General features: G+C 54.2%; 1 protein-coding gene across 5 annotated transcripts in view; it reads left to right on the top strand.

The window, feature by feature from the left end:
* Positions 1-25,602, top strand: part of Myh11 (myosin heavy chain 11) — a 96,366-nt gene extending 70,764 nt beyond the window's left edge. For 3 of the 5 annotated variants that reach the window (XM_040733612.1, XM_040733611.1, XM_040733615.1), the window contains 18 exons: positions 338-461; positions 2,486-2,657; positions 4,328-4,540; positions 5,804-5,948; positions 7,581-7,787; positions 9,290-9,394; positions 9,486-9,638; positions 9,865-10,113; positions 12,255-12,467; positions 12,694-12,906; positions 13,149-13,310; positions 14,094-14,222; positions 14,467-14,555; positions 15,377-15,500; positions 16,680-16,888; positions 18,525-18,633; positions 18,746-18,918; positions 24,914-25,602. In XM_040733612.1, coding sequence (XP_040589546.1) covers positions 338-461; positions 2,486-2,657; positions 4,328-4,540; positions 5,804-5,948; positions 7,581-7,787; positions 9,290-9,394; positions 9,486-9,638; positions 9,865-10,113; positions 12,255-12,467; positions 12,694-12,906; positions 13,149-13,310; positions 14,094-14,222; positions 14,467-14,555; positions 15,377-15,500; positions 16,680-16,888; positions 18,525-18,633; positions 18,746-18,918; positions 24,914-25,046 — 2,922 coding nt within the window. In that variant the 3' untranslated portion in view covers positions 25,047-25,602. Of the gene's footprint in view, positions 1-337; positions 462-2,485; positions 2,658-4,327; positions 4,541-5,803; positions 5,949-7,580; positions 7,788-9,289; positions 9,395-9,485; positions 9,639-9,864; positions 10,114-12,254; positions 12,468-12,693; positions 12,907-13,148; positions 13,311-14,093; positions 14,223-14,466; positions 14,556-15,376; positions 15,501-16,679; positions 16,889-18,524; positions 18,634-18,745; positions 18,919-21,651; positions 21,691-24,913 lie in introns of all 5 variants that reach the window. The other 2 variants (XM_040733614.1, XM_040733613.1) reach the window with 1 other exon arrangement.
* The last annotated feature ends 531 nt before the right edge of the window (positions 25,603-26,133 follow it).

The raw sequence follows: 26,133 nt of genomic DNA, 5'->3' as shown, positions 1-26,133 counted from the left end.
GAGGAGCTAGCATGAATGCAGATTGAGGAACAGTTAGGAATAGCACGTTGGCCTGCTCTGCAAAGGTTCTGAGGCAGAGACAAGCTGTCCCGTAGCAGGAGTGGGGAAGCCCTTAGTTGAGCGTGAGTGTGCAGGACTCACTGGCATTGGGACAAGAGTGGGCAGCCTGAGGTGTTCCTAAAGGACTTCTACCATCTGGGACTCCCGGTGCTGTTGATTGGGAAGGGAGTTTTCTTTAAACTGTTCATATAGAAATTGCTAGAAATAAAGCATAGACCATGGAGGGAAAAATAAAAAAACCCCACTGCGACGATTGCTTCCTCCCTCGCCCCCAAAGGAACGAAAACTCCTTGAAGAGAGGGTCAGCGACTTGACGACCAATCTAGCGGAAGAGGAGGAAAAGGCTAAGAACCTCACGAAACTGAAGAGCAAGCACGAGTCCATGATCTCAGAACTGGAGGGTGAGCAGCCGCACAGGTGGAGCCAGGAGCCGTGTTAAATGAAATGAATTCGGCTCAAAGACAAATCTATATGGTTTTATATACTTTTATTATTTTATTTCCCATTTTTGAAAATGCATTTAACATTTGATTGAGTATACGTGTGTATGTGTGGCGTGTGTGTGGCTGTATGTGTATGGTGTCTGTACATGTGCTGTGGTCATGAATGTCACAGCATGCACATGGAAGTCACGGGTGATTCTGCAGAGCCGCTCTTTCCTTCCACCGTGTGGCTTCTGGGGACTGAATGTAGATCCTTAAGCTTGGCTGCAAGCGCCTTTACCACAGAGTCATCCTGTTGCACCTGTTGTGCTTTATTTTTAGAGAGAGGTCTCACGTAGCCTAGGCTAGCCTGAAACTTACAAAGCTGGCAGGTGTGAGCTCCTGATCCTCCTGCCGCCACCTCCCGGATGCTAGCATCGCAGGCGCGTCGCTGCGCTGAACGTGTGCAGCGCTGAGACCTGAACCCAAGGTCCGTGCACGCGAGGCATGCATTATCAGCCGAGCTGCACCCGAGCACAGTCTTGGCTGTGAGGGTGCACGTGCACAGGACATGAAGGCTGAAGGGACCTGAGCAGGGGAAGGGTGTGGAGGCAGGGCAGGTGGCTGGACAGCAGGGGGGACAGGGAGGGAACAAGGACAATGCCTTTGCCCTCATACGTCATCAGATCTTACAAAGGAAAACCATGAAGGCAGAAAGAGGGACTTTTGAATAAAGAGAGGACCAGAGAGAGAGGGGAGGAGGGATGAGAGAGTAACTGCGGCAAATACAGGCAAAGTCCCACCACGTGTCCTCTGAAAATGTCCTCACAGACCCGCTATTCCACACCGTGTGTGTCCTCTGAAAACGTCCTCACAGACCCGCTATTCCACACCGTGTGTGTCCTCTGAAAACGTCCTCACAGACCCGCTATTCCACACCGTGTGTGTCCTCTGAAAACGTCCTCACAGACCCGCTATTCCACACCGTGTGTGTCCTCTGAAAACGTCCTCACAGACCCGCTATTCCACGTGTGTGTCCTCTGAAAACGTCCTCACAGACCCGCTATTCCACGTGTGTGTCCTCTGAAAACGTCCTCACAGACCCGCTATTCCACACCGTGTGTGTCCTCTGAAAACGTCCTCACAGACCCGCTATTCCACACCGTGTGTGTCCTCTGAAAATGTCCTCACAGACCCGCTATTCCACACCGTGTGTGTCCTCTGAAAATGTCCTCACAGACCCGCTATTCCACACCGTGTGTGTCCTCTGAAAACGTCCTCACAGACCCGCTATTCTGTATGACCACTTTAGAAACTAATACACAGGGACTGGGGAGGTGGCCGAACAGGGAAGTGCGCTTTCCGCTAAACCCTGAGGACCCGAGTGTGGATCCCAGCACCACAGCAGGAGGCTCACAAACGCCTGTTGCTCCAGCTACATGAGGTCTCTTCTGCCCTCCAAAGGCCCCACACACATGTGTGTACACACTCACATGTAGTCACACATGAACATGGACATGCACACGCATGTGTGTACACACTCACATAGACACTCACACATGAACATGGACACTCACATGTGCATACACACTCACACAGATACTCACACATGAACATGGACACACAATGTGCACACAGACACACAGAGATACTCACACATGTGCACACCCACTTATACAGACACACACAGATACTCACATGTGTGCAGACGCACTTATACAGACACACACACAGATAAAATAAATATTTTATAAAAACTAATAACCCAGAAGGATCAGAAAGGAACCTTTAGAAGGCAGATTGCCCTGGGAAGGAGGCTGTCTGGGCTCCGCGCTATGTGCAGCACGCCCTGGCGGGAAAGGTGATTTTCCCAGGCTTGGTAGCCCTCGATCTGCTCGAGAAGGATCTGGGGCTGAGTGTGCAGTGTCCACAGCCCAGGCGCAGGCCTCTCCCTGGTGTCTCCCTGGTGTCTCCCCGCTGAGGTAGCCCTGGCTCTTTTGCAGTGAGGCTGAAGAAAGAGGAGAAGAGCCGACAGGAGCTGGAGAAACTGAAGAGGAAACTGGAAGGGGAAGCCAGCGATTTCCATGAGCAAATCGCCGACCTGCAGGCGCAGATCGCGGAGCTCAAGATGCAGCTGGCAAAGAAGGAGGAGGAGCTGCAAGCAGCCCTGGCCAGGTGCGCGGTGTGTGCGTGTGTGTGCATGTGTGCCTGTGCGTGTGTGTCTGTGTATGTCTGTGTGTATGAGTGTCTGTATGTGTGTCTGTGTATATGAGTGTGTGTGTCTGTGTCTGTGTGTCTGTGTGTATCTGTGTTTATCTGTGTATGTGTGTATGTCTGTGTGTGTGTCTGTGTGTCTGTCTGTGTGTGTGTGTCTGTGTGTGTGTCTGTGTGTGTGTCTGTGTGTGTGTGCGTGTGTGAGTCCGTGTGTCTCTCTGTATGTGTGTGTGTATCCAGAGGCCCTCCTCTTTGAGGAGACCACAGACCCTTGGGCTCGGTGCTGCCTCTCAGACCAGGTCCCCTGCAAGCCTTCCCAACTGTGCTCTCACCGCAACCCTCACACTCAACTTCTCTTCCCTCTACACTCGTCCTCTCTGCAGCTCCCTACTCCATGGGATTGCAGCGTCCGGGGTGCACAGAACTTGTCATCTGAATGCCAGTTCTGAGTTTCCAGTCACCCACTGAGGCCATCCCTCCCAGTACCCCCACGTGTCCAGTCTGGGTGGCGTTCCTCCTCCCCATCTTACCCCCTGTGCATGTGGGCTTCATCCCTAACTTCCGGCCACACTTCTCCCGGTCACAGCCTGAGCCACTTGTCACTCCTACTCCCCTGTTCTTCCTTTTTCCTGGCATTTGGCCTCACTATGCAGACGTGGCAGCAGCAAGTGACGATTACCACTCTCCTTGTTGTGTGCGCAGATCATTCCCAGCAGCACCTGGGACACCCAACCACTGTGCCCCTCTTACACTCACTTCTCTGGGGAGGTGAGGAGGTACCTCCCTCACTGCTTGTAAGAAGCAAAGCTGGGGCTCGAACCCAGGGCTTTCTGATGAGTCTTCTGACTCCTCTCTCTCTCTCTCTCTTTCTCTCTGTCTCTCTGTCTCTGTCTCTCAAGATTTATTTATTTATCACAGTGTTCTGCCTACATGTCAGAAGAGGACGCCAGATTGAATTGTAGATAGCAGTGAGCCACCATGTGGGTGCTGGGAACTGAACTCAGGACCTCTGGAAGAGCAGTCAGGGCTCTTAACCTCTGAGCCATCTCTCCAGCCCCTCATCTCTCTTTTCTAACTTGGAGTGCATGGCAGATGGGTAACTAATGGAAAATGTTACTCCAGTGCCTTAGTCTATGCACCCAGAAAGACCCCGACCTCTCTGGCAGGCACTGGGTTGTAAGCTTAACATCAGAACTCCTGCCTGTCCCTCATCCTGGGCCTTCCCAGGGGACTCTTTCTTGGGGGTTTATCCTATTCACTGCAGGGTCAGGGCCTAAACAATGCCCAGGATATTGGGGGATTCGGAGGGAGGCCCCTAATAGAAGAGCAAAGAATCAGCAGGTGGATTGACCACTTTTCCCTGCGGCATTATTCCAGGTGACGAGGCGTCATTCACTTCATTCCATTGAAGGAAGTAGGCCCACGTGATTGACGATCCTGGTTCCTCCAGAGCTTCTTTAAGCTGATGCAGGATCCAGTCCCAGGACAGTTGGGTGTGTGCGTGCGTGCGTGCGTGCGTGCGTGCGTGCGTGCGTGCGTGCGTGTGTGTGTGTGTGTGTGTGTGTGTGTGTGTGGCCTTGGGTAGCTCTGGCTTGTGGGGTCTTTTCATCTGGGTGCTCCATCCTGGGCAGGCTGGATGAAGAGATCTCCCAGAAAAACAATGCCTTAAAGAAGATCCGAGAGCTGGAGGGCCACGTCTCAGACCTGCAGGAGGACCTGGACTCCGAGCGGGCCGCCAGGAACAAGGCTGAGAAGCAGAAGCGGGACCTGGGGGAGGAGCTGGAGGCCCTGAAGACAGAGCTGGAGGACACACTGGACAGCACCGCCACACAACAGGAGCTCAGGTGCGGGGGCGGGGCACGGGGGCGGGGGCGGGACACGGGGCGGGGGGGGTGCCGCCCACTGCAAGCCGGCCTGAGATCACCGGAGCTCCTGCCTGGGTCTACAACACCGGTGTGCAGGATTCCAGAACAACTTAAAAACGATAGGAGTCAGAAAGGAGAGTTCCCAATTTCTTCCCCTGTATGCGTGCGTGTATATGTTTTATGAGAAACTTTAAAAATAACATCACGGGCTGGAGAAGTGGCTCAGAGGTTAAGAGCACTGACTACTCATCCAGAGGTCCCGAGTTCAATTCCCAGCAACCACACGGTGGCTCACAACCATCTACAAGTCAATCTGGTGCCCTCTTCTGGCAGAACACTGTATATGTAATAAGCAAATAAATCTTAAAAAAAAAATAACATCACATTGCTCCCAACTTAAGATTCACCACGAGTAAAAAGGGGAGACTAGCGATCATATCCCGGACAGTTTGCTGTCTCTGGTGAACTTCGGGCATTTACGCATTTAATGCACATACAAGCCTTTTGAGCAGATCCTGCGGTAGGCATCTCTGTTAACCATGAGCCGGCCTTCCCCACACTTTGTGTTTATACGTGTACTAAAGTTAGCCCACCTTTTGGTTCCCCTCCCTTCTGGCTGGAGATACAGAAAAACCCAGGGCAGCGGCTAAAAGCCCCAAGTCAGGCTGGCTTCATGTTGTGGCTCTGTCACAGGGTGGCCGGGACCCCATGCCTAAGCTGCTTCCCCGCTTAACCTGCAAGTGACATCGCTGCTTTGTAGGTTGCTGTGAGGATGAGACGCTATGTATGGAACACAGGTCCAGCCGGGCGTGGTGGCTCATGCTTGTAATCTTAGCACTCGGAAGTGGAGGCAGGAGGATTGTGAATTTGAGACCACCCTGGGTTATGTAGTGAGTAAAATCCTGTTTCAAGGAAAAAAAAAATCTTAGCCCAGGGCCTGGCATATGGTAGGCACGCAGTAGGTGCTGGTAAATGTTAATATTCGAGAGATATCTGCAGACACACTCTCACTTATTTATATTTCCTGTGCTCGTTTGCCAGCCTTGAGAGGTTCTGGGAGCAGGCAATACGCTCCCCGTTTTACAGCTGATACAAGCCTGCAGGGTTAGGGAGGTAGGCAAGTCACTCTGGCTCACACGGCTCTGGGTGGCAGAAGAGCTCTCGGGCACGACCCCACGCAGTGCTATCACAGGCAAACCTGTCTCTGACCCGAGTGCCGCCCACTGCGTCCTCTTCCCCTAGAGCCAAGCGGGAACAGGAGGTGACGGTGCTGAAAAAGGCCTTGGACGAGGAGACGCGGTCCCACGAGGCCCAGGTGCAGGAGATGAGGCAGAAGCACACGCAGGCCGTGGAGGAGCTCACGGAGCAGCTGGAGCAGTTCAAAAGGGTGCGTACCCCGGGAGCACCCGGGCACCCCGCCCTGGCGGCAGACCTCACCCCGGGAGCACCCGGGCACCCCGCCCTGGCGGCAGGCCTCACCCGCTTTTGTCTACGACTTTGGCACTGGGAACGCTTCTAAAACCCAGAGCTTTCTGTGCCTTACAAGTGAAAACTCCTACCCCAGCCCTGGTGAGATGGGTCGTAGTCAGAATGCGGGTATACCATGGTGAAATGATCTTCGGGAGGTAGGGACCTCGTCTATGAGAAGGGAGCAGATCATGCTGAATCCGAGTCTGTTCCCCAAGGTGTTTCTTTATGCAGACACAAATACCCTACAGCCCAGAAAGCAGTGAGGTTCGTGACTCTCAGATTTTGAGAAATTGGGCAGCCCAGATACGCTGTGTCTGGAAGCATAGCAGTTTGCCTGGACCCCAGGAGCTGCCTGGTTTTTTCTTCTTCCGTCCTCCTCTCCAGCGGAAGTTTCCCTCCTGTTTGAACCCAAACGTGCTTTTATCCTTAGGTGACCCACATGTGGACAGGAGCTGGTTAGGTAAAATAACTTGATCGCAGAGATAGCAGGGAAATCAGAGGATAAATGGGAAAGATGACAGGGGATAGTGACGATCAGAGCCAAATGGAGTGGGACTGTCCCTCTATCACACGGCAGCCACTGCCCAGATTGGCTGGGTTTTCCTTGAGGGAAGATAAGACCGGGTCTTCAGTTTGTTCTTTTGGGAGTCAGAATTACTGAAATATGCAAACAGACCCCCTCACATGCACTTTTCTTATGTTTAGATAGGGTCTTATTCTATAGCCCAGGCTACCTTGGAGCTCATGGTAATCTCCTGCTGGGAATACGGTTGTGTGCCACCATACCTGGCCAAATTCACTTTTATATTTTGTTTCTTTGTGTAGCCCTGACTGTCCGCAAACTCTCTCTATAGAGCAGGCTGGCCTTGAACTCACAGAGATCAAGAACTAGGATTAAAGGCATGCGTCACCGCCACCACCGCCGCCACCCATTCACCAATTTTAAGTGTACCTTTCAACGCATTTTGACAAATGTAGCCATCTGAGTATGGAATACCGCAGTCAGGAGACAGAATATGAAGCTGTTTTTAAAAAAAGATATGGAATTCCCTATTTTCCTGGGATGCGTCCTAAAATTTGGTAACCCACACAGAGCAGACCTCAGGGACATGGAAGCAGGTCGACGGGGCTTATGGGTTATGTTTCGATTCGATTCCTGAGTTAAGAAACTGGCATCTGGGCTGGAGAGACGGCTCAGAGGTTAAGAGCACTGGCTGCTCTTCCAGAGGTCCTGAGTTCAATTCCCAGCAACCACATGGTGGCTCACAAGCATCCGTAATGAGATCTGGCGCCCTCTTCTGATGTGTAGGCATACATGGAGGCAGGATGTATTCATGATAAATAAATAAATCTTGAAAGAAAGAAAGGAAGGAAGGAAGGAAGGAAGAAAGAAAGAAAGAAAGAAAGAAAGAAACTGGCACTGGCATCTTAGGAGTTCTGCAGAAGTTCTGTGCTCCCTTCGTCCCTTCCCTTGGGTGAGATGGGCGAGAGGGAGGAGCGGGGAGGGGAGGAGACAAGCCCACCTCCCTCCGCTTGCCTCCCTCGGCAGGCCAAGGCAAACCTGGACAAAAGCAAGCAGACGCTGGAGAAGGAGAATGCGGACCTGGCAGGGGAGCTGCGTGTGCTGGGCCAGGCCAAGCAGGAGGTGGAGCACAAGAAGAAGAAGCTGGAGGCGCAGCTGCAGGAGCTGCAGTCCAAGTGCAGCGACGGGGAGCGCGCCCGGGCCGAGCTCAGTGACAAGGTCCACAAGCTACAGGTGAGGCCGGCATCCCCAGGCTGCTGCTCTGCAGCCAGAGGACCCCTGCTCAGCCTCCCGGGCGTCCCTGTGGTCACGGGCAAGCCGGCTTCCCCAAGGCGCACTCTTGCGCTCCCTTGTGCGGAGTCTTACTGTCAAAGTCTTGTTCACACACTTAGTGGACATTCACTGGGCGCCCGGTGGGTGCCAGGCCCCTGTGCTTCACCCTGAGACAAGAGAGCAAGGAAGAAGACGGATTGCCTCTGCGCCGCCTGAACTCCAGCCTGCTGGGCTGGGAGAGGGGGCCACAGACACACAGAGAAAAATCCTGAAGACACACAGGGCCAATACAGGGTAGCCTGAGTCAGCAGAGGCTGCTGTTGGCAGGACCACCTCAGATGCGTACGCTTTCAAGCAGAGGCGGTAATATATACAGAGACCCAGTGGTAAATGCCAACAGTAGAAGGGGTCCAGGGCCAGAAGTGCTGACAAGTCGGGAGAAGAAATGATACAGAACAGGACCAGGGAAGGGCGTTGTGACCAGAGAGCAAAGGGCCCCTGAGACCCTAGTTAGATGCATGTTGGTGTTTATCCCAAGTAACAGAGGCAACTGAAGCTGACGAGTGACAGAGCCTGTTTACCTTTGGCTCTGGCCTCAGAGAGCATCCAGACTGAGTTTTGGTTTCCAAAGAATGGCCCCAAGCTTGCTATTTACTGCGCTCACAAGCCCAGGCTAGGGAGCAGGGGAACACCATGGGTTTGGTTCCCTGCAGCTGAGAACAGGGGTTTGCCGCCCCGATACACAGTGACACTTAAGGCTTCACTGCAAATGGGAGACATGAGGTGGGGGGGGGGCGGCAGCCGATCGTCCCAGGCACTCCCCGGCAGGGCCATCCGGGCTGCAGCAGGATGCAGAGGCGCGGGAAGGGCTCGTGCTCCGCACCTGTAGCATCCGCCTCTTTGGTGATGGCCTCAAAGGTCATGAAAGAGCGCTGAGTAGCAGGGAGAGAGCAGGACCTGCCTACAGTTTCTTCCCTGGTGGTAAGGAGTGAACAGGTCAGAAGTGACTTTCAGCACCGGGACTCGCAGATCTGCAGCTCATCTCTGCCAGCCTTGGCAGGGATTTGGAATCCAATAAGGTGGATCCTAACTGGGCGCGGTCAATCCAGTGGGGCCCTGATAGGTTCTTAGAGGGCATTTTCTGGGTACCCTCCTGGGTATTTTCTGTCACTGGGCACCACAGGTTACCTACCCGTTGCCGACGGTTTCTTTCCAGCCAGGTCCCGCTGCTGCTTTCAGCTCCAAATGAACACACAAGGACTTATATTGATTATTAGACTGTTAGCCAATAGCTAGTGCTTCTTGTTGGCCAGTTCTGTGTTTTATTCATCAACCAATAAGAGAAACACATATACAGGACGTCCCCCCATCACCTACCCCACCACATAGGTGCGTGACGTACTTAGAGTAAAAAGGGCTTGTCTTGCTGACCTGTGATATGAGTTTCACCGCCCCCACCCCAGAATGAAGTGGAAAGTGTCACAGGCATGCTCAACGAGGCAGAGGGCAAGGCCATCAAGCTGGCCAAGGACGTGTCGTCCCTCGGGTCCCAGCTTCAGGACACTCAAGTGAGTATCCTACTTCCCCATCCAGGAGACCTGGAGTGCCTGCCTCCCCGGGGGCCTTCCCTGGGACCACCGCGCATGCATTCCCTTGTAGGAGCTACTCCAAGAAGAAACGCGGCAGAAGCTCAACGTGTCCACCAAGCTGCGTCAGTTGGAAGATGAGAGGAACAGCCTGCAGGACCAGCTAGATGAGGAGACAGAGGCCAAGCAAAACCTGGAACGCCACGTCTCCACTCTCAACATCCAGGTGCAGACACCACACAAAGCCTCACCTCTTTCTGGGGTCCTCCCCTTACCTCCAGGGTCTGCCATGATCCCTCCCCGTCCCTGGGGTCCCCACGGGTCCCCGCTCCACGCCTCTGGGTCTGGGTGGTTCGTTGGCTCACTCGCCCCCTCTGCTGTTGGGTTTCCTCAGTGAGGAGGACGAGGGTTCACTTCTGGGGTGGGGGGCACCCAACTCTTGGCCATTCCAGCTCTCGGACTCTAAGAAGAAGCTGCAGGACTTCGCAAGCAGCCTGGAGGCGATGGAGGAGGGGAAGAAGAGGCTGCAGAAGGAGATGGAGGGCCTCAACCAGCAGTACGAGGAAAAGGCCGCCGCCTACGACAAACTGGAGAAGACTAAGAACAGGCTCCAGCAGGAGCTGGACGACCTGGCCGTGGACTTGGACAACCAGAGGCAGCTGGTGTCCAACCTGGAGAAGAAGCAGAGGAAATTCGACCAGGTAGGGCTGAGAGCTCACTGCCCTGCCCTTGAACACGGGGTGAGGTCGGTTCTGTCCGGCACTATTGTGGCAGCCGTGAGTCTGAGTCTCACCTGGGCTCTGCTGGAAGGCTATCTTGTCTCATCTTAGGTGACCATGGCATAGAAGGGACCACTAGGTCAGGGTGTGAGGACATTCGAAGGCTTGGCACTGAGACATTTCTCTAGGCACAAACACCGTGAAAACTGCCCACAGACGCACCCTCAGGCTGGCAGAAGCCCTGATAAAATGAGGGTCACCTGTCCCATCCGCTCGGTGGATACTCAGAAGCGCTGCTGGGTGTTAATGAGTAATTCCGAGCATCTACTCTTCAGAGCGTGTCATATATTTTCCAATTTTTTTTGAGATGGTCTCCTGTTGACCAGGCTGGCCTTGAACTCTCTATGTAGCTATAATGACTTTGAATTTCTGAACTTGTAATCCTCCACCTTTGGAGCACCGGGGTCACTGGTGTGCCATACTCAGTTTTATGCGGTACCGGGGATTGAAGCCAGGGCTTCCTGAATGGTAGGCAAGCATTCTATCAACGGAGGCCCAGCCCCTTCCCTCAAAGTGCAGTTAACACCACTTTCTCCAAATGCTTCATTATGTGGAATTTAAAGCAACTGTGTAGTCCCTGGCAGAGCCATTCACTAACATTGTGCTACATGCCTTCCCTGCTTCTGGAGGTTGGGTGAGGGGAAAGGATTTTGCTATGTAGTCCTGGCTGGCCTGGAACTCACAATGTAGGCCAGGCTGGCCTCAGACTCACGGAGATCCGCCTGAGTCTGCCTCCTGGTTGCTGATATTAAAGGTGTGAGCCACTATGTCTACACATAACCTAGTTATTTATAGTTAAGATGGATCACAAAACCCAGCATAGTTATCTTTTTGGGTGCATTTCAAACCCAATGACAGACATCTGTGAGCTCCTCCCTTACACGTCACACTGTGTATGAAGAGATCCTTGGGCTGATGGGATGGCTCAACCTGTGGAGCATTTGCTTCCAAGATTCATGCCGGAAACTCAGCCCCTAAAATCAAATCTACTTGATGGAAGGAGATACCGGCTGCTACAAGTTGTCCTCTGGTCATCCTGTGGCACACACATGTACACACACACACACACATAAACAAATGTAAAAAATACTTAAAAATAGTTTGCAAGCAGGCATCACGGCATGAGCCTGAAATTCTGACTCTCAGGAAGATGAAACAGGAAGGTTATGGATTTAAGGTTAGCCTAGGCTAGGCTACATAGCAAGACTATCTCAGAACACTAATATTAATTATTTTCATTGTATATCTTTGAGGTAAATTATTTACATATGCTCCAATGACTACATCCTTTAAGTGTTCTGGTAAATGCACCTGTTACAACCCAAACTCCTAAACACTAGCTCCAATATGTATTACCCACACTTACTAAACACGATTTTGTATGTGACATCGGGTTATTCTGAGACTCCGTTTACAGGCTGTGCTGTGAGTCCAAATGCTAGGGGCCGGGGATCTCTGCTCCCCATGACTGACCTCATCATCTTGAGCCAACTCCTCCCTTTCCCAGCTCTGGACTGTCATTTGCCTCGTTATCCACTAGAGGGCCAGAAGTTGTTTCCCCTGCCTTCCTGTGGATACTCTGGGTTTTTGATATCACCTGTGCTGTTAGGAGGTCCTTGCTGCTCATCCGTCTCTCCTGAGTTCTGCGAGCGTGGGTTTAGGTGCCACAGTCTGTGCGTGGGTTTAGGTGCCACAGTCTGTAACAGGCTCCCTCCTCCATCAGATGAGAGTTGAGTTGGAACAGACTCACCTTTGACTTTTCCCCAAGAGTGTGCATCACCCTACACCCCAGGATGGTACATGACCTAACTTTGTAGGAAAGATGCTTGTGGGGGAGAAACAGGAAAGGTACTGGTGGCCCTGCAACAAAAACATCACTCAGTGTCTCTTTGTCCTCAGTAGCAGGATGCCCTAACCCAATGGGCAGCTTGTCCTAGTGGTGGCTTCCGCGTGTATCTAAACTGCTGGTGCTCGCACTGGGCACGCTCAGTGTGGCAGAGCTCCTGCATTATCCGGGGGTTTAATGAGCTTCGGGGATGCCTCTGAGTCTTGCGTCCTTTCAGTTGTTAGCTGAGGAGAAGAACATCTCTGCCAAGTATGCGGATGAGAGGGACCGAGCGGAGGCAGAGGCCAGGGAAAAGGAAACAAAGGCTCTGTCCCTAGCCCGGGCCCTCGAGGAGGCCCTGGAAGCCAAAGAGGAGCTGGAGAGGACCAACAAGATGCTCAAAGCGGAGATGGAAGACCTGGTCAGCTCCAAGGACGACGTGGGCAAGAACGTGAGTAGTGTGCCTCAGGGGTGTGCCTCGGGGGTGAGCCTCGGGGGTGAGCCTCAGCCTGGTGTGGGCACCGGAGGCCGGGCGCCAGCAGCTGGGGCTGGGCCATCAGGAGTCATGTCACAGACCCCAGCCGCCTAGGCCACCGCTCTCATGAGCATCATGAAGCCTGCATCCCAGGAGGGTGAGGCCTTCCTTGAGCAAAAGCCCCGCCCACTCTGCCTACCAGGTGCACGAGCTGGAGAAGTCCAAGCGCGCCTTGGAGACCCAGATGGAAGAGATGAAGACGCAGCTGGAGGAGCTGGAGGACGAGCTCCAGGCCACCGAGGACGCCAAGTTGCGGCTGGAGGTCAACATGCAGGCCCTCAAGGGCCAGTTCGAACGAGATCTCCAGGCTCGGGATGAGCAGAACGAGGAGAAGCGGAGGCAGTTACAGCGGCAGGTGAGCCCGGGCAGCTCTCATCAGTGACCGGGGCACATCGCATCCTCCACCGCCCCTGTCCGCCAAGATTCATGACCTAGATTCAGCCCCCCAAAACATGCATGGTGGAAGTGGTGGGCACCCCCACCCCTGGCAGCACACACTGGATCGTTCTGGGTACCCGGGAGCTCGCTCGGGGGAGTAGCCAAGCGAGCCGGGGCGCTAAGGGCATCCCGTCCCCTGGACCCCTCTCCCCGGCTCAGCTGCACGAGTACGAGACGGAGCTGGAAGATGAGCGGAAGCAGAGGGCTCTGGCGGCGGCAGCCAAGAAGAAGCTGGAAGGGGACCTGAAAGACCTGGAGCTCCAGGCTGACTCCGCCGTCAAAGGGAGGGAGGAAGCCATCAAGCAGCTTCGAAAACTGCAGGTGGGTGGTGCTGGAGATGGAGGAAGGGGCAGCTCCCCAGGCCGGGAGCATCCGTGCCTGTGTGCAGGAGACCTCAGGAAGCAGCCTGCCTGTCGGGAGGTGCAGGCCGCGGGCAGCTGAGTCTGTGCCATGTTTAGCCACGCGTGGTGTTTTCTGAGTGAAGCACCGTTGCTGGGCTCCTGCTCACCTGTCTTCGTGGGGCTTCAGTCGGATCAGCCGACTTGGCCCGTTCCTACCCCGAGAGGGGGAATGTGGACTGAGAAAGTGCAGGTAAAAATGCTAAGAAAAAGAGAGAGAGACACAGGATAGAGTCGGGAGGGCTGTCCAGCGAAGACTGAATGTGCCAAGTTTATTCCTCGACATTTTAAAATACCCCAACCAAAAAATGGGGAACATGGTATCACGTACACAGAGCAAACAGACTTTCTTCCTTAATTCTCCAAGCATTTGGTAACCACACCTTAGACTAGATTTCTCGTTAATCTGTCCTTGAGGGTCTTGGGTAAGACACCCAAGGCCAAGATCAAACATCCCGCAGTAGCCACGCCTTAGACCTTTAGGTCTTATGACTTGCTAGAGACAGTTCTGAAGTCTCTGACCTTGAGCCAAGGTGAAGCAGAGCCATCTTTATGGGCCCCGACATTCGCTCTCCTCTGCCACTGGAGGCCTGGGGCCCAGCCACGCAAGATAAACTGGAAACTCCAAGGGGTTGGCATGCAGAGATGACCCCGGGCGGAGCCAGGTGAGTGAAGCGGGCCTTGCTCGTCCTCTCGACTCACGCAGGCTCAGATGAAGGACTTCCAGAGAGAGCTGGACGACGCCCGTGCCTCCAGAGATGAGATCTTCGCCGCCTCAAAGGAGAACGAGAAGAAAGCCAAGAGCCTGGAGGCAGACCTCATGCAGCTCCAGGAGGTAGCGGCTCCCCCTGCTGGTGACGGCCTCACGTGGCGCTGTGCTTGGGACCCACACGGCTCCCCCAGGCCTAGGCACACAGATTTCCTTCCCTCTGCGGGGCTTCCTTTCGGAATGAGTGGACCTCCCTCCCACGAAGAGCAAAGGGAACCTCCCTGAGCTCAGAAGGGGAGCTGCGTGCGTTTCAGCCGCGCAGGGCAGAGGGCAGGAGCAAGATAGGTCGAGCCTCTCTCTCCTACCTCAGGACCTAGCAGCCGCCGAGAGAGCTCGCAAGCAAGCTGACCTGGAGAAGGAGGAGCTGGCCGAGGAGCTGGCTAGCAGCCTGTCGGGAAGGTGAGGCTGCAGGGGAGGCCGTTGGACGTGGGGTGGGAGTGACCCTGGGACCCTCACTTCAACGACAGTAAACCCAACACTCACCGGAGCCCTGACAGGACAGACCTCGGGGCTGGGGGAAAAGGGTCTGCCCTACGGTCTTTCCACCTGCGGATATGGAAATGTGCCGTTTCATTCATTCTGAGTGAGTCGTGGCGGGGGCAGGGGCAGACATTGTTCCTGCCACACCCTGGCGTTGCTGACGCTGGTCTGAGTCCCAGCTCACCGCTTCCTAGCTGGTTGGATAGAATTTTGCTCTGCTGAAGCTCAAGAGGCCATTTAAAGGAGCAAGGGCTTGTTTTGATTCGTGACTTCAGAGGGTTCACCCCAAGGTCTCCTGGACTCGGGCACAAAACATCATGGTGACAGAAGCATGCTAAAGAGGCTGTCACCTCATGATGGACAGGAAACCGTGTGGACTTAAGAGTAGAGTCCCCAAGGACACACCTACCCCACCCCCACGGCAACCTGCTTCTTCCTCCATGCCCGGCTCCTCATCATCCGGGAATTCATCGTGTTCTGAATCCATCAAGGAATGGACCTGTCTATTAAGTCAGGGCCTCAGAATCTAGTCACTTATCAGAGGCCACCCGCTGGTAACCAAGTCCCTAGCACATGAGAGGGACATGACACATTCGAAGCATGACACAGGTGATCTTGGGTGGCTTTGGTCTCCCCTGAGGTTGTCCCCGGTTAGAGAGTGGGGGCCACCTGCGACTTCGGGGGACTGTCCTATGACTGGGTGAGGCCCGCGGGTCCCAAGGCAGCTGCATCCCCCTCAGGAACGCCCTGCAGGATGAGAAGCGCCGCCTGGAGGCAAGGATCGCCCAGCTGGAGGAGGAGCTGGAGGAGGAGCAGGGCAACATGGAGGCCATGAGCGACCGGGTCCGCAAGGCCACCCTGCAGGTAGGAGACACTGAGGCCAGGGGGAGGGGAGAGGGAACGGACAGCTCCTTGGGTCATTTAAGCTAGCGCAGCAGGCTCAGTTAGCAACCTACCCCCGTCTGGTGCCCTACCCATTCAGTTTGCAGCGGCTGCTTCTGCCCTCCGCAGGACACCTACTGGGCGCCCAGCCGGTAGACCCAAAATAGTGGACCATCTGGGGCTACCCTGAGGCAAAGCGACGTGGCCATGTTCCCCACAAAGGAGCAAACGCAAAGTGCCTTGGGTTTCCTGAGACGGGGTCTCGGTGAAGCCTGGGAGTGGCTAAGTAGCGTGCACCGTGGGCCTACTTTGTGTCAGCGCCAGGGATGGAGGAGAGAGAGGGAACCTGAAAATAAGGCACAGGGTCCTTCCTCCTTGTCTTAGTTATGGCCTCTATTTCTGCACCATGACCAAAAAGCAAGCTGGGGAGGGAAGGGTTTATTAGGCTCACATTTCCACATCGCTGTTCACCACTGAAGGGAGTCAGGACAGGAACTCAAAACAGGGCCGGATCTTGGAGTCAGGAGCTGATGCCGAAGGCTGTGGATGGGAGCAGCTTCCTGGCTTGCTCCCTCAGGGTTGCTCAGCCTGCCTTCTTATAGAACCCAGGACCAACAGCCCAGGGATGGCCCCACCCACCACGGTCTGTGCCCTCCCCCATTGGTGACTGAGAAAACGCCTTACAGTTGGATCTCAAGGAGGCTTCTCCTCAGCTGAGGCTCGTCCCTCTTGTGACTCCAGCTGGAGTAAAGCTGACACACAGAACCAGCCAGTACACCCCGTGTCCACTAGGGCCATGCCTATACCTGTCTGCTCTCTCCAGAAAACTACCAACAGAGCTGCAGGGTCTTGCCTGGCTCCCTCTACCATGGTGTTTTCCTTCACTGCTCTTTGCCCAGTCCCAGGGTCCTTGGTGCCTCTGCGGAGTGGAAGCTTCCCGAACATCCCTCTGTGTTGGGTGGGAGCCAGGCACCAGCCAGTGTCTGGGCTGGGGAGCATGGGGAGACCTGAACCGAAGGCCCGTGGCTCAGCCTAGGTGACGCAGGAGGCTTCTCTGAGCTGAGTCTTGGGGTGACAAGGGACCCATGGCAGTAGACTTGCCCTGATACCCACCCTAGCTTTCTGCCTCATGGCCACTCCCCCTGCCCCGCCCCCCCCCAGGCCGAGCAACTGAGCAACGAGCTGGCCACGGAGCGCAGTGCAGCTCAGAAGAATGAGAGCGCGCGGCAGCAGCTGGAGCGCCAGAACAAGGAGCTCCGCAGCAAGCTGCAGGAGGCAGAGGGCGCCGTCAAAGCCAAGCTCAAGTCGACCGTGGCGGCGCTGGAGGCCAAGATCGCACAGCTGGAGGAGCAGGTCGAGCAGGAGGCCAGGTACGGGGGCGCGCTGGGGCTCCAGTCCCAGCTTTCTGGGGACTGCGCACGGGGCGGGCGGGAGCACCAGGGGAGAGTCCTCTACCGTAAGAGCCTCCTTTCTGGCGTGTGACAACGGAGTTCACTGGGGGCCACCGTGCAAGCGTGTGCTGAGGACGATATGGAGGCGCGAAGTACTAGACCTGCCTCCAGCCAAGAGCAAATCCCCCAAACGTGAGCCCTGTTAGGATGGCGAGGGTCCTCCACACATGAGCCAACTTGGTGGGCGCCTGCCTGCCACCAGGTACATGGAAGGTCCAGCTAGCAGCCCACAGACGCGAGAAGGCTTCCCTGCTGAACCGTAGGAGCCTAACGTTGTAAAGAGTCTGAGCTGCTTATGCCCACTTTCTGAATGATTCGCACACTTGGGTGGTTTCTAGTTCCCTTGCAGATGTGTGTGTAGGACGATCACAACTTTAACCATGCACGTTGAACCGGCCTGTGCTGAGTGTGTTGGTTACTTTTTCTCATTGTTGTGACAAGCAGCCTAACAGAGAGAGGGAGGGTTTGTCATTATGGAGTCACCTGCAGGTGACATCAGAGAGCTGGGGCTGAACCAGAAGCAAGTATCACCTTTGAGTCCTGCCTCTATTGACCCATGTGACCCACAAACAGCCAGTCCTGCTGGGATCACACATTTGCCTCCGGGGGCATCTCACAGCAATGGAAACCTTTGCAGGCTGGCTCATTTCTTCACCAGAGGTTTTTAGGTCATTTGTGCTTAGCATGCCTCTTTGGGGTGACCCGATTTGAGGCTCAAGGAAGCTAGGATGCTGTCGGGCGGGGTCCAGCCTCAGCTTGGGTTCAGATACTAAGATGGGGAGGGGGGGGCTCGGTGTAAGTTAAAGTCTGACCACCAGATGAGTTCCACACAAGTGGCCCTCCCCAAACAGCTCCAACCACTTTTATTTACACATTTAAAAAAGCATGTTTCTCCATACTAACAAACAAGGTTTTCCCGTGCTCCAATGTTAGCCTCTGGTAAAAACAAATATGTCAAGTATGTTTTTCCCCCCCAACGTTTACATCAAAACATCTTTAAACCAAAGACAACACATCATTTTGCTAGCTTGGCCAAATACTGAGCTAGGTACATCCTGTCTGCACAAAACTAAAAGGCGATTGACAGGGGCACACATTTTCAAGAATAACAATCTTATTTTAAAAAAATTACAGAAATAGGGGCGATCTGATCCTGTCAGCGCTGAATTAGAACACCTTCCAGGGTGTGAAGTGACAGCTGGCATCCCCAGACAGGAAACCTAAAAGCGTCCGCTCCCAAAGGATTTTGGGGGAAAATATTTGAGGAAAAAAAATGGGTTTTCCAGGAATGATCACATCTGTCCCATGCATGATTGACAGCGTGACACTAAAACTGCCAAGAGAATCATCATTAGGTCTCGAGGTCCCAGCGGTATTCTGTGCTGTCCCGACGTCCCCGCGGACCCTTGCCTCATCTGGAGACCCCGTTGGTCCAAAACTAGTCCACGTGGCTACCAACAGGGTGCCACGTTTTAGTTTAACGTACCCGCTGCAAGGATGCCATCTCAACCTGAAACTGCCTCCCTCTCCTCCCCTCCCCTCCCCGTGACGACAGAGAGAAACAAGCTGCCACTAAGTCGCTGAAGCAGAAGGACAAGAAGCTGAAGGAGGTTCTGCTGCAGGTGGAGGACGAGCGCAAGATGGCGGAACAGTACAAGGAGCAGGTAGCCACGGCCGCCGCCCCGCCCCGCCCTCGCCGGCCCCGCCCAGTGCTCGGGGCCCCGCCCCCGCCCCGCCCCTCCCAGCCTGGCTGAGCCACCGCCCTTTCCTCGGCAGGCGGAGAAAGGAAACGCCAAGGTCAAGCAGCTCAAGAGGCAGCTGGAGGAGGCGGAGGAGGAGTCCCAGCGCATCAATGCCAACCGCAGGAAGCTGCAGCGGGAGCTGGATGAGGCCACGGAGAGTAACGAGGCCATGGGCCGAGAAGTGAACGCCCTCAAGAGCAAGCTCAGGTGAGGAGCTGGGGAGGGGATAGCTGGGGGCGGGGGACTTGCCAGCCTCAGGTGCCTGCCTGCCCTGCGCCTCCACGCTTCTGTGTACCTGTACCCCCAAACACCCTCCACTCTCTCCCACCTTCGTGACTCCCTGGACATTTTTATTAGTCCAGCACTGAAGCAGGCATAGAGCTGACCAGGGCATGGCCTCCGAGAAACTCGCCTCCTGTTCTTTTTGGGGGGGAAGGGGGTTGAGACAGGGTTTCTCTGTATTGCTTTGGAGGCTGTCCTGGAACTCGCTCTGTAGACCAGGCTGGCCTCGAACTCACAGAGATCCGCCTGCCTCTGTCTCCCGAGGGCTGGGACTGAAGGCGTGCGCCACCACCGCCTGGCCTCGCCTCCTGTTCTTTAACCCACGGGTCCCACCCCCTTCTGTGTGGAGGAGGTTGAGGAAGATTCTATCTCTTGAATACTACCCTTCATTCTGCAGGATGGACAACTACCACCCCTCACTTCTCATCTTCTTTCTTGAACCTTCTACCTCAGGCTCGCCCTCGGCACACTGCTGTGTTGGGAAGGGTTGGGCTAGGCTGTGCAAATAGGGTGTTTAGCCGGCCAGTCTACCCAGCGCCGTGACAGTTACAGATGTCTCCAGGAGTTGCCTCTCGGGAAGACACCCTACCCACACCATCGTGGGGACGGGGTTCGGTCCCCCTGCCCAAGGCTGCTTCCCACTCTGTACCACGCCATTCTGGACTCCCTTCCAGCCTCTCCTCACTCCACCGTTCTCTGTGATTCCAGTATCTCAGGAGCCTTGCTTTCTGTCCCTTGATGTCGTTGCACTCTGGGATGTGATGAGAGAGCTTGCGCTGTGGGCATCCCGCCAGTGGTAGCCACCTGTCCAGCTCTGCGGTCTTTGCTCCCTGCATGTTGTCTTCCACGGCCCCCAGCTTCCTTTCCATGGCCAGCCGTGCACCTGCCCGTCACGCCTCGCCACTCTGAAGCCCTCTCCTGCTTCGCTGGCTTCGTTTGGCTGGTGCCCAACCCGACCCTAGTGTAACACCGTCTGCACAGCCAGGACACGAGCCAGATGATACCCCGGCTGCTGCTTCCATTCTGAGTGTGCTGATAACACCTAAATCTGCCCCATCTCCCACCCCATTCTCCGCCGAGGACCCCCCCTCACTTATGTTCTGACTTGAGAACAGAAGTGACGGTGAACCGCACACCAGCTTTTCCCAACGTCTGTGCTGAGCTGTGCGGCTGACCCGAGGCCTTGCTAAGCCTGGCCCTCAGCCGCTTTGCATCCCCAGATGCACCTGGGTGCCGTGTCCCTCTCCTTCGGTTATTCCATTAAGTGAGAGACCCTAGCCCTGCCTGCTTTCCTGTGGTCCCTTTCCACACACAGTGTGTGGGAAGCATCAGCCAGTGGCCTTCTTTAGGCTGCGCCGTGGCTGCAAATAGCCCATGGTAGAGCAACCATCCCAGGACCTCCTGTTGAATATACTCTCTCCCTGGGCCTCACAGGGCTCGCTCCCCTGACTGTCTCTCTCTCTCTCCATCACAAATCCATCAAGCATTGGACTACCCAGGCCCCTTCTGGCTTCCTTTTCGTCTGTCCACTCTCGGTGGTCTGCTTTAAAGGAAGCCTCCAGTCCCTCAAGATGAGGGTGTTGCGGCTCCTGCCTGACAGGCTGGAAACCACCCTTCCAGTGTCTCTAGTCTGGTAGGGGTGTAGGAGACACTCCGGTGCTAATCAGTGCACAGGAGCTGTTTCCGCAGTGACCCAAAGAAGGTGTCCTGGCGGGGACTGGGCCCTCTGCTCTGAGTGGCAGGGCTGGGGGACAGTCGCCTTAGCTGTCAGCCCATGTAACTGTACTGATGTCGCTCTCCCTCTGAGACTTAATGGATCCTTGAGGTCATGTTGACCATCTCTGTGGGTTCTGCCTCACTTACTTGACCTGAGGAGGTACAGGCTCAAGATGGAACCAAACCATTTTGTCACGACATATGTGCCAGCTTCTCCAAGTCTAGGTGCACAGAAGCAGGAACTCACAGACCCAAGAGCTGGGAAACCCCACCAGCAGACAAGAAATGGCTGAGCAACTTTCACAGTGCTGTGGGCCTTCTGAGTGCCTGGGACACTTGCCATGTTGCCTGTCACCCCCCACTTAGCTGCCAAAGCCAACAGAGACCAGAGATAAGGCAGTGGTTAGTTCACTCGGTGAAGGGCTTATTCTTCGAGCACGAGGACCTACATTCGATCCCATAAAACAAGCTGGGCATGGTGGCACATTCTTGTAATCCCAATTCTGGGGAGGCAGAGACAGGAGGATTCCTGGGACTTTCCAGCCAGCCAGCCTAGCATAATTGGTAAATTCTGGGCCAGTGAGAACTTGTCTGGAAAAAAAACAAAAAACAAAAACAACAACAAAAAAAAACAAGGTAGGCAGTGTCCATGACAATGGCATCCACAGCTGCATGTGGCCCGCCACTGACCTTTCAGACTGGGCTTTTCAGATGTCCTTTGTACAATGCCGGGACTTCTAGGTGGTTCTCAAGTGACTCAGGAGGACAGAAGTCTAAACGGTGCCTGTCCTTGTTTACAGGGCCAGTTTCTCCAGGCTGGCTCTGGCTCAAGTTGAGTTAGACGTGCCTTGCGCTATCCAGTTGAAGCTAGTGCTGTTAGCATAGGTAACTGGCTCCCTCCCAAGTGTGGATGGTAACCTCTGGGGACTCTCTCTGTTTCAGAGGGCCCCCCCCACAGGAAACTTCGCAGTGAGCCACCAGGTATCTCATGCCTCCAGCTTTGCAGCTCCTGTGTGTCACCTTGTCCTCATCCCTCTGTCCCAGCACCCCTGCCCCTGTCCCCATCCCTCTGTCCCCGCACCCCTGCCCCTGTCCCCATCCCTCTGTCCCTGCACCCCTGCCCCTGTCCCCATCCCTCTGTCCCCAGCACCCCTGCCCCTGTCCCCATCCCTCTGTCCCCAGCACCCCTGCCCCTGTCCCCATCCCTCTGTCCCCAGCACCCCTGCCCCTGTCCCCATCCCTCTGTCCCCAGCACCCCTTCCCTGTGTCCTCCCTTTTCCAAGTCCTTGCAAATTTCTGTGAGACCCCCCCCAATCTGAAGGCTTGGGTTAGTTCAGGACTGCAAGTGTAAGGAGCAGACCTCATCTCTTGAGTCATTGCCCATCCTTCTGGCATTTTGCCAAACATGACTTCTAGCAAAACACCTGGATCATAATCTCCACTAGATTTTAAAAGTCTGCATGCTCTGTTTTGTTGTTCGTTTTGTTTTTGCTTTTGTTGTTTTGAGGCAGGGTCTCATGTAACCCGGGGTGGCCTTGAACTCACTATGTAGACAAGGGTGACCTTAAGCTAGAAATCGTGTTGCTCCAGTTGCCGGCATGTACCGCCACACTGTTTTATGTGTCTGCCTCCCAAGGGCTACAGTTGCCGACACGCGCACGGCTACACTGTTTGTGTGTGTGTGTGTGATGCTGAGGATGGGACCCAGGGTTTCCTGCATGGAGGACAAGCACTTGACCAGCTATGCTACAGGCGAGCCCTTGCTGGGATTGTTCTTAGCTGCGCGGGAGGCCACTCTACACTGCCAGGATGCTCAACAGTGCACAACCCCTAGAGAATGACCTGGCCTCTACTCAATAGCCAGGGTCACAGTCCAGAATAATGAACAGGACCACAGTCACCACAGCCCTGAAACTCATCTACTCATGGTTAAACTTGTCCTGCCCGAAGGTCATGAGTGCTCCCTGCCAAAGCACAGACAACAGGGCCTCAAACGGCTTGAACGTGGGCTCAGTGCTCGCTGCACTTTCAGTGCATGAGGGCAGGAATTGAACATTACCTGTAGGAGCCGTTTCTGAAGGCCTCATGGGCTTGCCCGTGTTCACGGACAAGGCAATGGACTCAAAGTACTTGAGGTCCTTGTCAAGGTCTCTGCTTCTCTGGGATTTTAAGCACCCCCCCCTTTTTTTTGGTATGGTACAGTCAGCAACAATAACAAAGGCTCAGTGGAGTCTCCAGCCCCACACACCGAGGCCATGGACAGCCTCGATTGCTGTTCTTTGTGGGACTTCAGCTTTGTTCTTGCCAAATACTGAAAGCTGGTTGAGGTTCTGCAGACAGAGCATCCCCAGGATGCAACAGGGAGCAGAGCAGCCTTCTCCAGTCAACAGGACACAAAGTCCTGGCAAAGTACAAGAGGTTTTCATGCTCCTGTGGAGGCCTGTTCTGCTCTCGGTGCCTAGAATAAACTCCAATTCCCACAAGTCTCCAGGATGAGACCCTCTGAGAAAACCTTTGGCAGGGTCCCCTTATTTCCTATAACTGAGATTTGGTATCAACTTTTTTTTTTTTTCTGACAAGACAGGGATTCTCTGAGTAGTCTTGGCTGTCCTGGAACTCGCTCTTTAGACCAGGCTGGCCTTGAACTCAAAGATCCGCCTGCCTCTGCCTCCCGAGTGCTGGGATTAAAGGCAAGCGCCACTAATGCCAGGCTGGTATCTTCAACCTTCTGTCTAGATTCGGAACCCATTCCTCCAGTGTGATCCCTACACTGGAATCATGACCCTGCAGACTCTCTTGATGACTGGGGAATGCCTTGTTTCTGAGGTCAAGGGACAAACCTTTTGAGTCAGCAAATACAGACTGTCCCAAAAGACACAAAGTAACTAGAGCCTTGATGTAGACTGAAACACTGTTTCCAGCCCAGGCCACCACCCACTGGGTTCGGGTTCCCAAGCAAGAGTGTAGCTGTGTGAAGAGAGGGCCACCCACCGTCACCTCTCCACACTGTACTCCGGGTCCCTTCTCACTGACCCACAGCTCCGAGAAGAAACGGGCATAGGCGGTGTCGTCCTCTAACAGGGAAGTGGCCCTCTGAAGTTGACCAGGGTGTCTTACTTTGGAAGTGGCTACAACTTTGGAAGTATTCATTCTTGACTGCTGCATCTTGGGAAGCCCCAAAGGCTCACACTGGTCTGTGCCTGCTTGTACCTCTCTGGTCTGGTACCTGTCTCAGCTGCCCCTCTGGGCTAAAGAATGGGTCGGTGGGTGGGCACACCCTCACGGCTTTTTCCCTCCAGACTTTGTATGGCCAGCAAGTTGCTTTTGTTACTCAGCATTGGCTTCCTTAACTGTATAAAATGGGTTAGCACCTGTCTTCGAACTCAGGTCAAACAGGGCTGGGCTGGTGGGTGCCCAGCAAGATCGAGCATGTTGGGTCACGGAAAACCCACGTAACCTCCTGAGAAACAGCAAAGGCTAGCTGCAAGGACGCTGGCCTTTCTCTTTCTTCTTACTGGCCTCTCACCCAAAGCTGCACTCTGCATAATTAGCCCTTCCCGTAAAACCAGGTGGACTTGGACAGCCACGAGAACAAACATGCACCTCAGACTAACAATTTCCAGATAGTCACTGAGCACCCACTCTGTGCTATGCATCACGTGACCGCAGCGAGGAGAACACCCAGAGGCAGACACCATCTCTCCACCATGGGAGAACTCGGGGCAGGAAGTTCCACACCAGGGGAGGGCGCTGTTGTCACTCAACTAAGGAGTGTGCTCTGTGGAATGCTCTTGCCACTCTTGCTTTTAAAGTCCATCTTGAAAACCTAGAACCTTTTACGTCCCCACAGCTGTGACAGGATTTATAGACAGAGCAGCACAAGTGTTCTCGCCAGGCCTGTGTGTGCCACCCTCCACCTGTCTTGTCCTTGTCCTCTTCCCAGTCCAGCGAAACGGCAGATGAGAATCCTAAGTGTCATTAGATGACCAAACCAGACATGTTTTAAAAGCCAGTCACCCCATGCCAGCTGAATAAGTGGAACCACCCAGACTATTTAAGACTGGCGGGGACTCACCCTGAATTTGTTTGTGACTCAGTCACATTGAGTGTGTGTTTGGTCTCAGCCCTTGAAAAAAAAACCTCTTCCAATCTGCTGGGAGAGTTCCTTACTAAAGATGTGTGTTTTTCTGCTTGAAACCTACAGGAGAGGAAATGAGGCCTCGTTTGTTCCTTCCAGAAGGGCTGGAGGCCGCAGAGTTATTGAAAACACAGATGGTTCTGAAGAAGAAATGGACGCTCGGGACTCAGACTTCAATGGAACCAAAGCCAGTGAATAAATCCAGGATTATATCCGTGGCAGGGAAAACAAAACACTAAAGGCAGCAGAACCCAGAAGATTCTGCTTAGCATTTGGGCTCCGTTCACTCGAGTCGCAAACTTCACCCCACCCCCACCATGAGTTGACCCACAGCCCTACACAAAGGGTGTGAATTCAGGTTTTAGGATGTGCCATCAGAGAAAACCCCAATCAGAGATGCGGGCCCGACCTTGAGCTCCGTGGGACTGTGCAGATAGGTTTTAGGAGAACAGTCACAGTCACCAATCACCAGCAACTTTGTTTACATGAAATGAGCAAGTTACCTAACTGGGTGCCACTGTCCCAAGCCTACTCCCAAATCATTCATTCCCTGACCAGTCAGCCACTCCAGCTCAGGACGATAGCCCTTGTATGAAATTTCCCTCTCCCTCCCTGGCTGCCACACCTCAGACACGCACAGCTCACCAAGACCAAGTGACTTTTCTGGTCACATGCATTAAAAAGGAGACACTGCTCCAAGGGCTGAGAACAGAGGCCACACTGTCTCACGTGCACTAATAAACGGTTATACGTCACGAGAATGGAGTTGGCTTTTCTGTCAAGCTGTTGTCTCTACAAGAATGGGGCAGGGTGTTCTTATTTAATCCTGTGAACTTTTGAGCTGTCTCATAAATTGGGGAAACAATCGTGGAGAGGTGCAACATGTCTGAGTGAGGGCTTCATGTAGACACAAGCGGCTGGAAGTTTGTGTGCCAGCCTGTGTAACTGGAGTACGAAGGAGAGCGTTTTACGACCAGCCTGTCTCTTCTGACTGAGTAGCTGGTCCAGAAACCCAAATGCCCCAACACCTTTGAAGACCCTTTTGCACCAACACTGGGAAAATCTCAAATGGAATGGGCCATAATCAAAACTCAGGCACACTAAAATTATTGAATAAAATTACCTTCAGGCATTGGGCAAAGGGGCATTATGCTTGTATTCCCAGCACTTTTGGGGGGAGGGGTGGGGGAGAGGTAGGAGGATGGAAAACTTAAGGCCCTGGGCTACATAGTTCTGGGATGGCATGATTTATATAATGAGACCCTGTCTCAAATAAAAATAAAAGT

Source organism: Mesocricetus auratus, unplaced genomic scaffold (genome assembly GCF_017639785.1).
Source record: "Mesocricetus auratus isolate SY011 unplaced genomic scaffold, BCM_Maur_2.0 Super-Scaffold_100031, whole genome shotgun sequence".
Taxonomy (NCBI): domain Eukaryota; kingdom Metazoa; phylum Chordata; class Mammalia; order Rodentia; family Cricetidae; genus Mesocricetus; species Mesocricetus auratus.
Note: the sequence above shows the minus strand (reverse complement) of the source record. Positions and strands in the feature narration are given on the sequence as shown.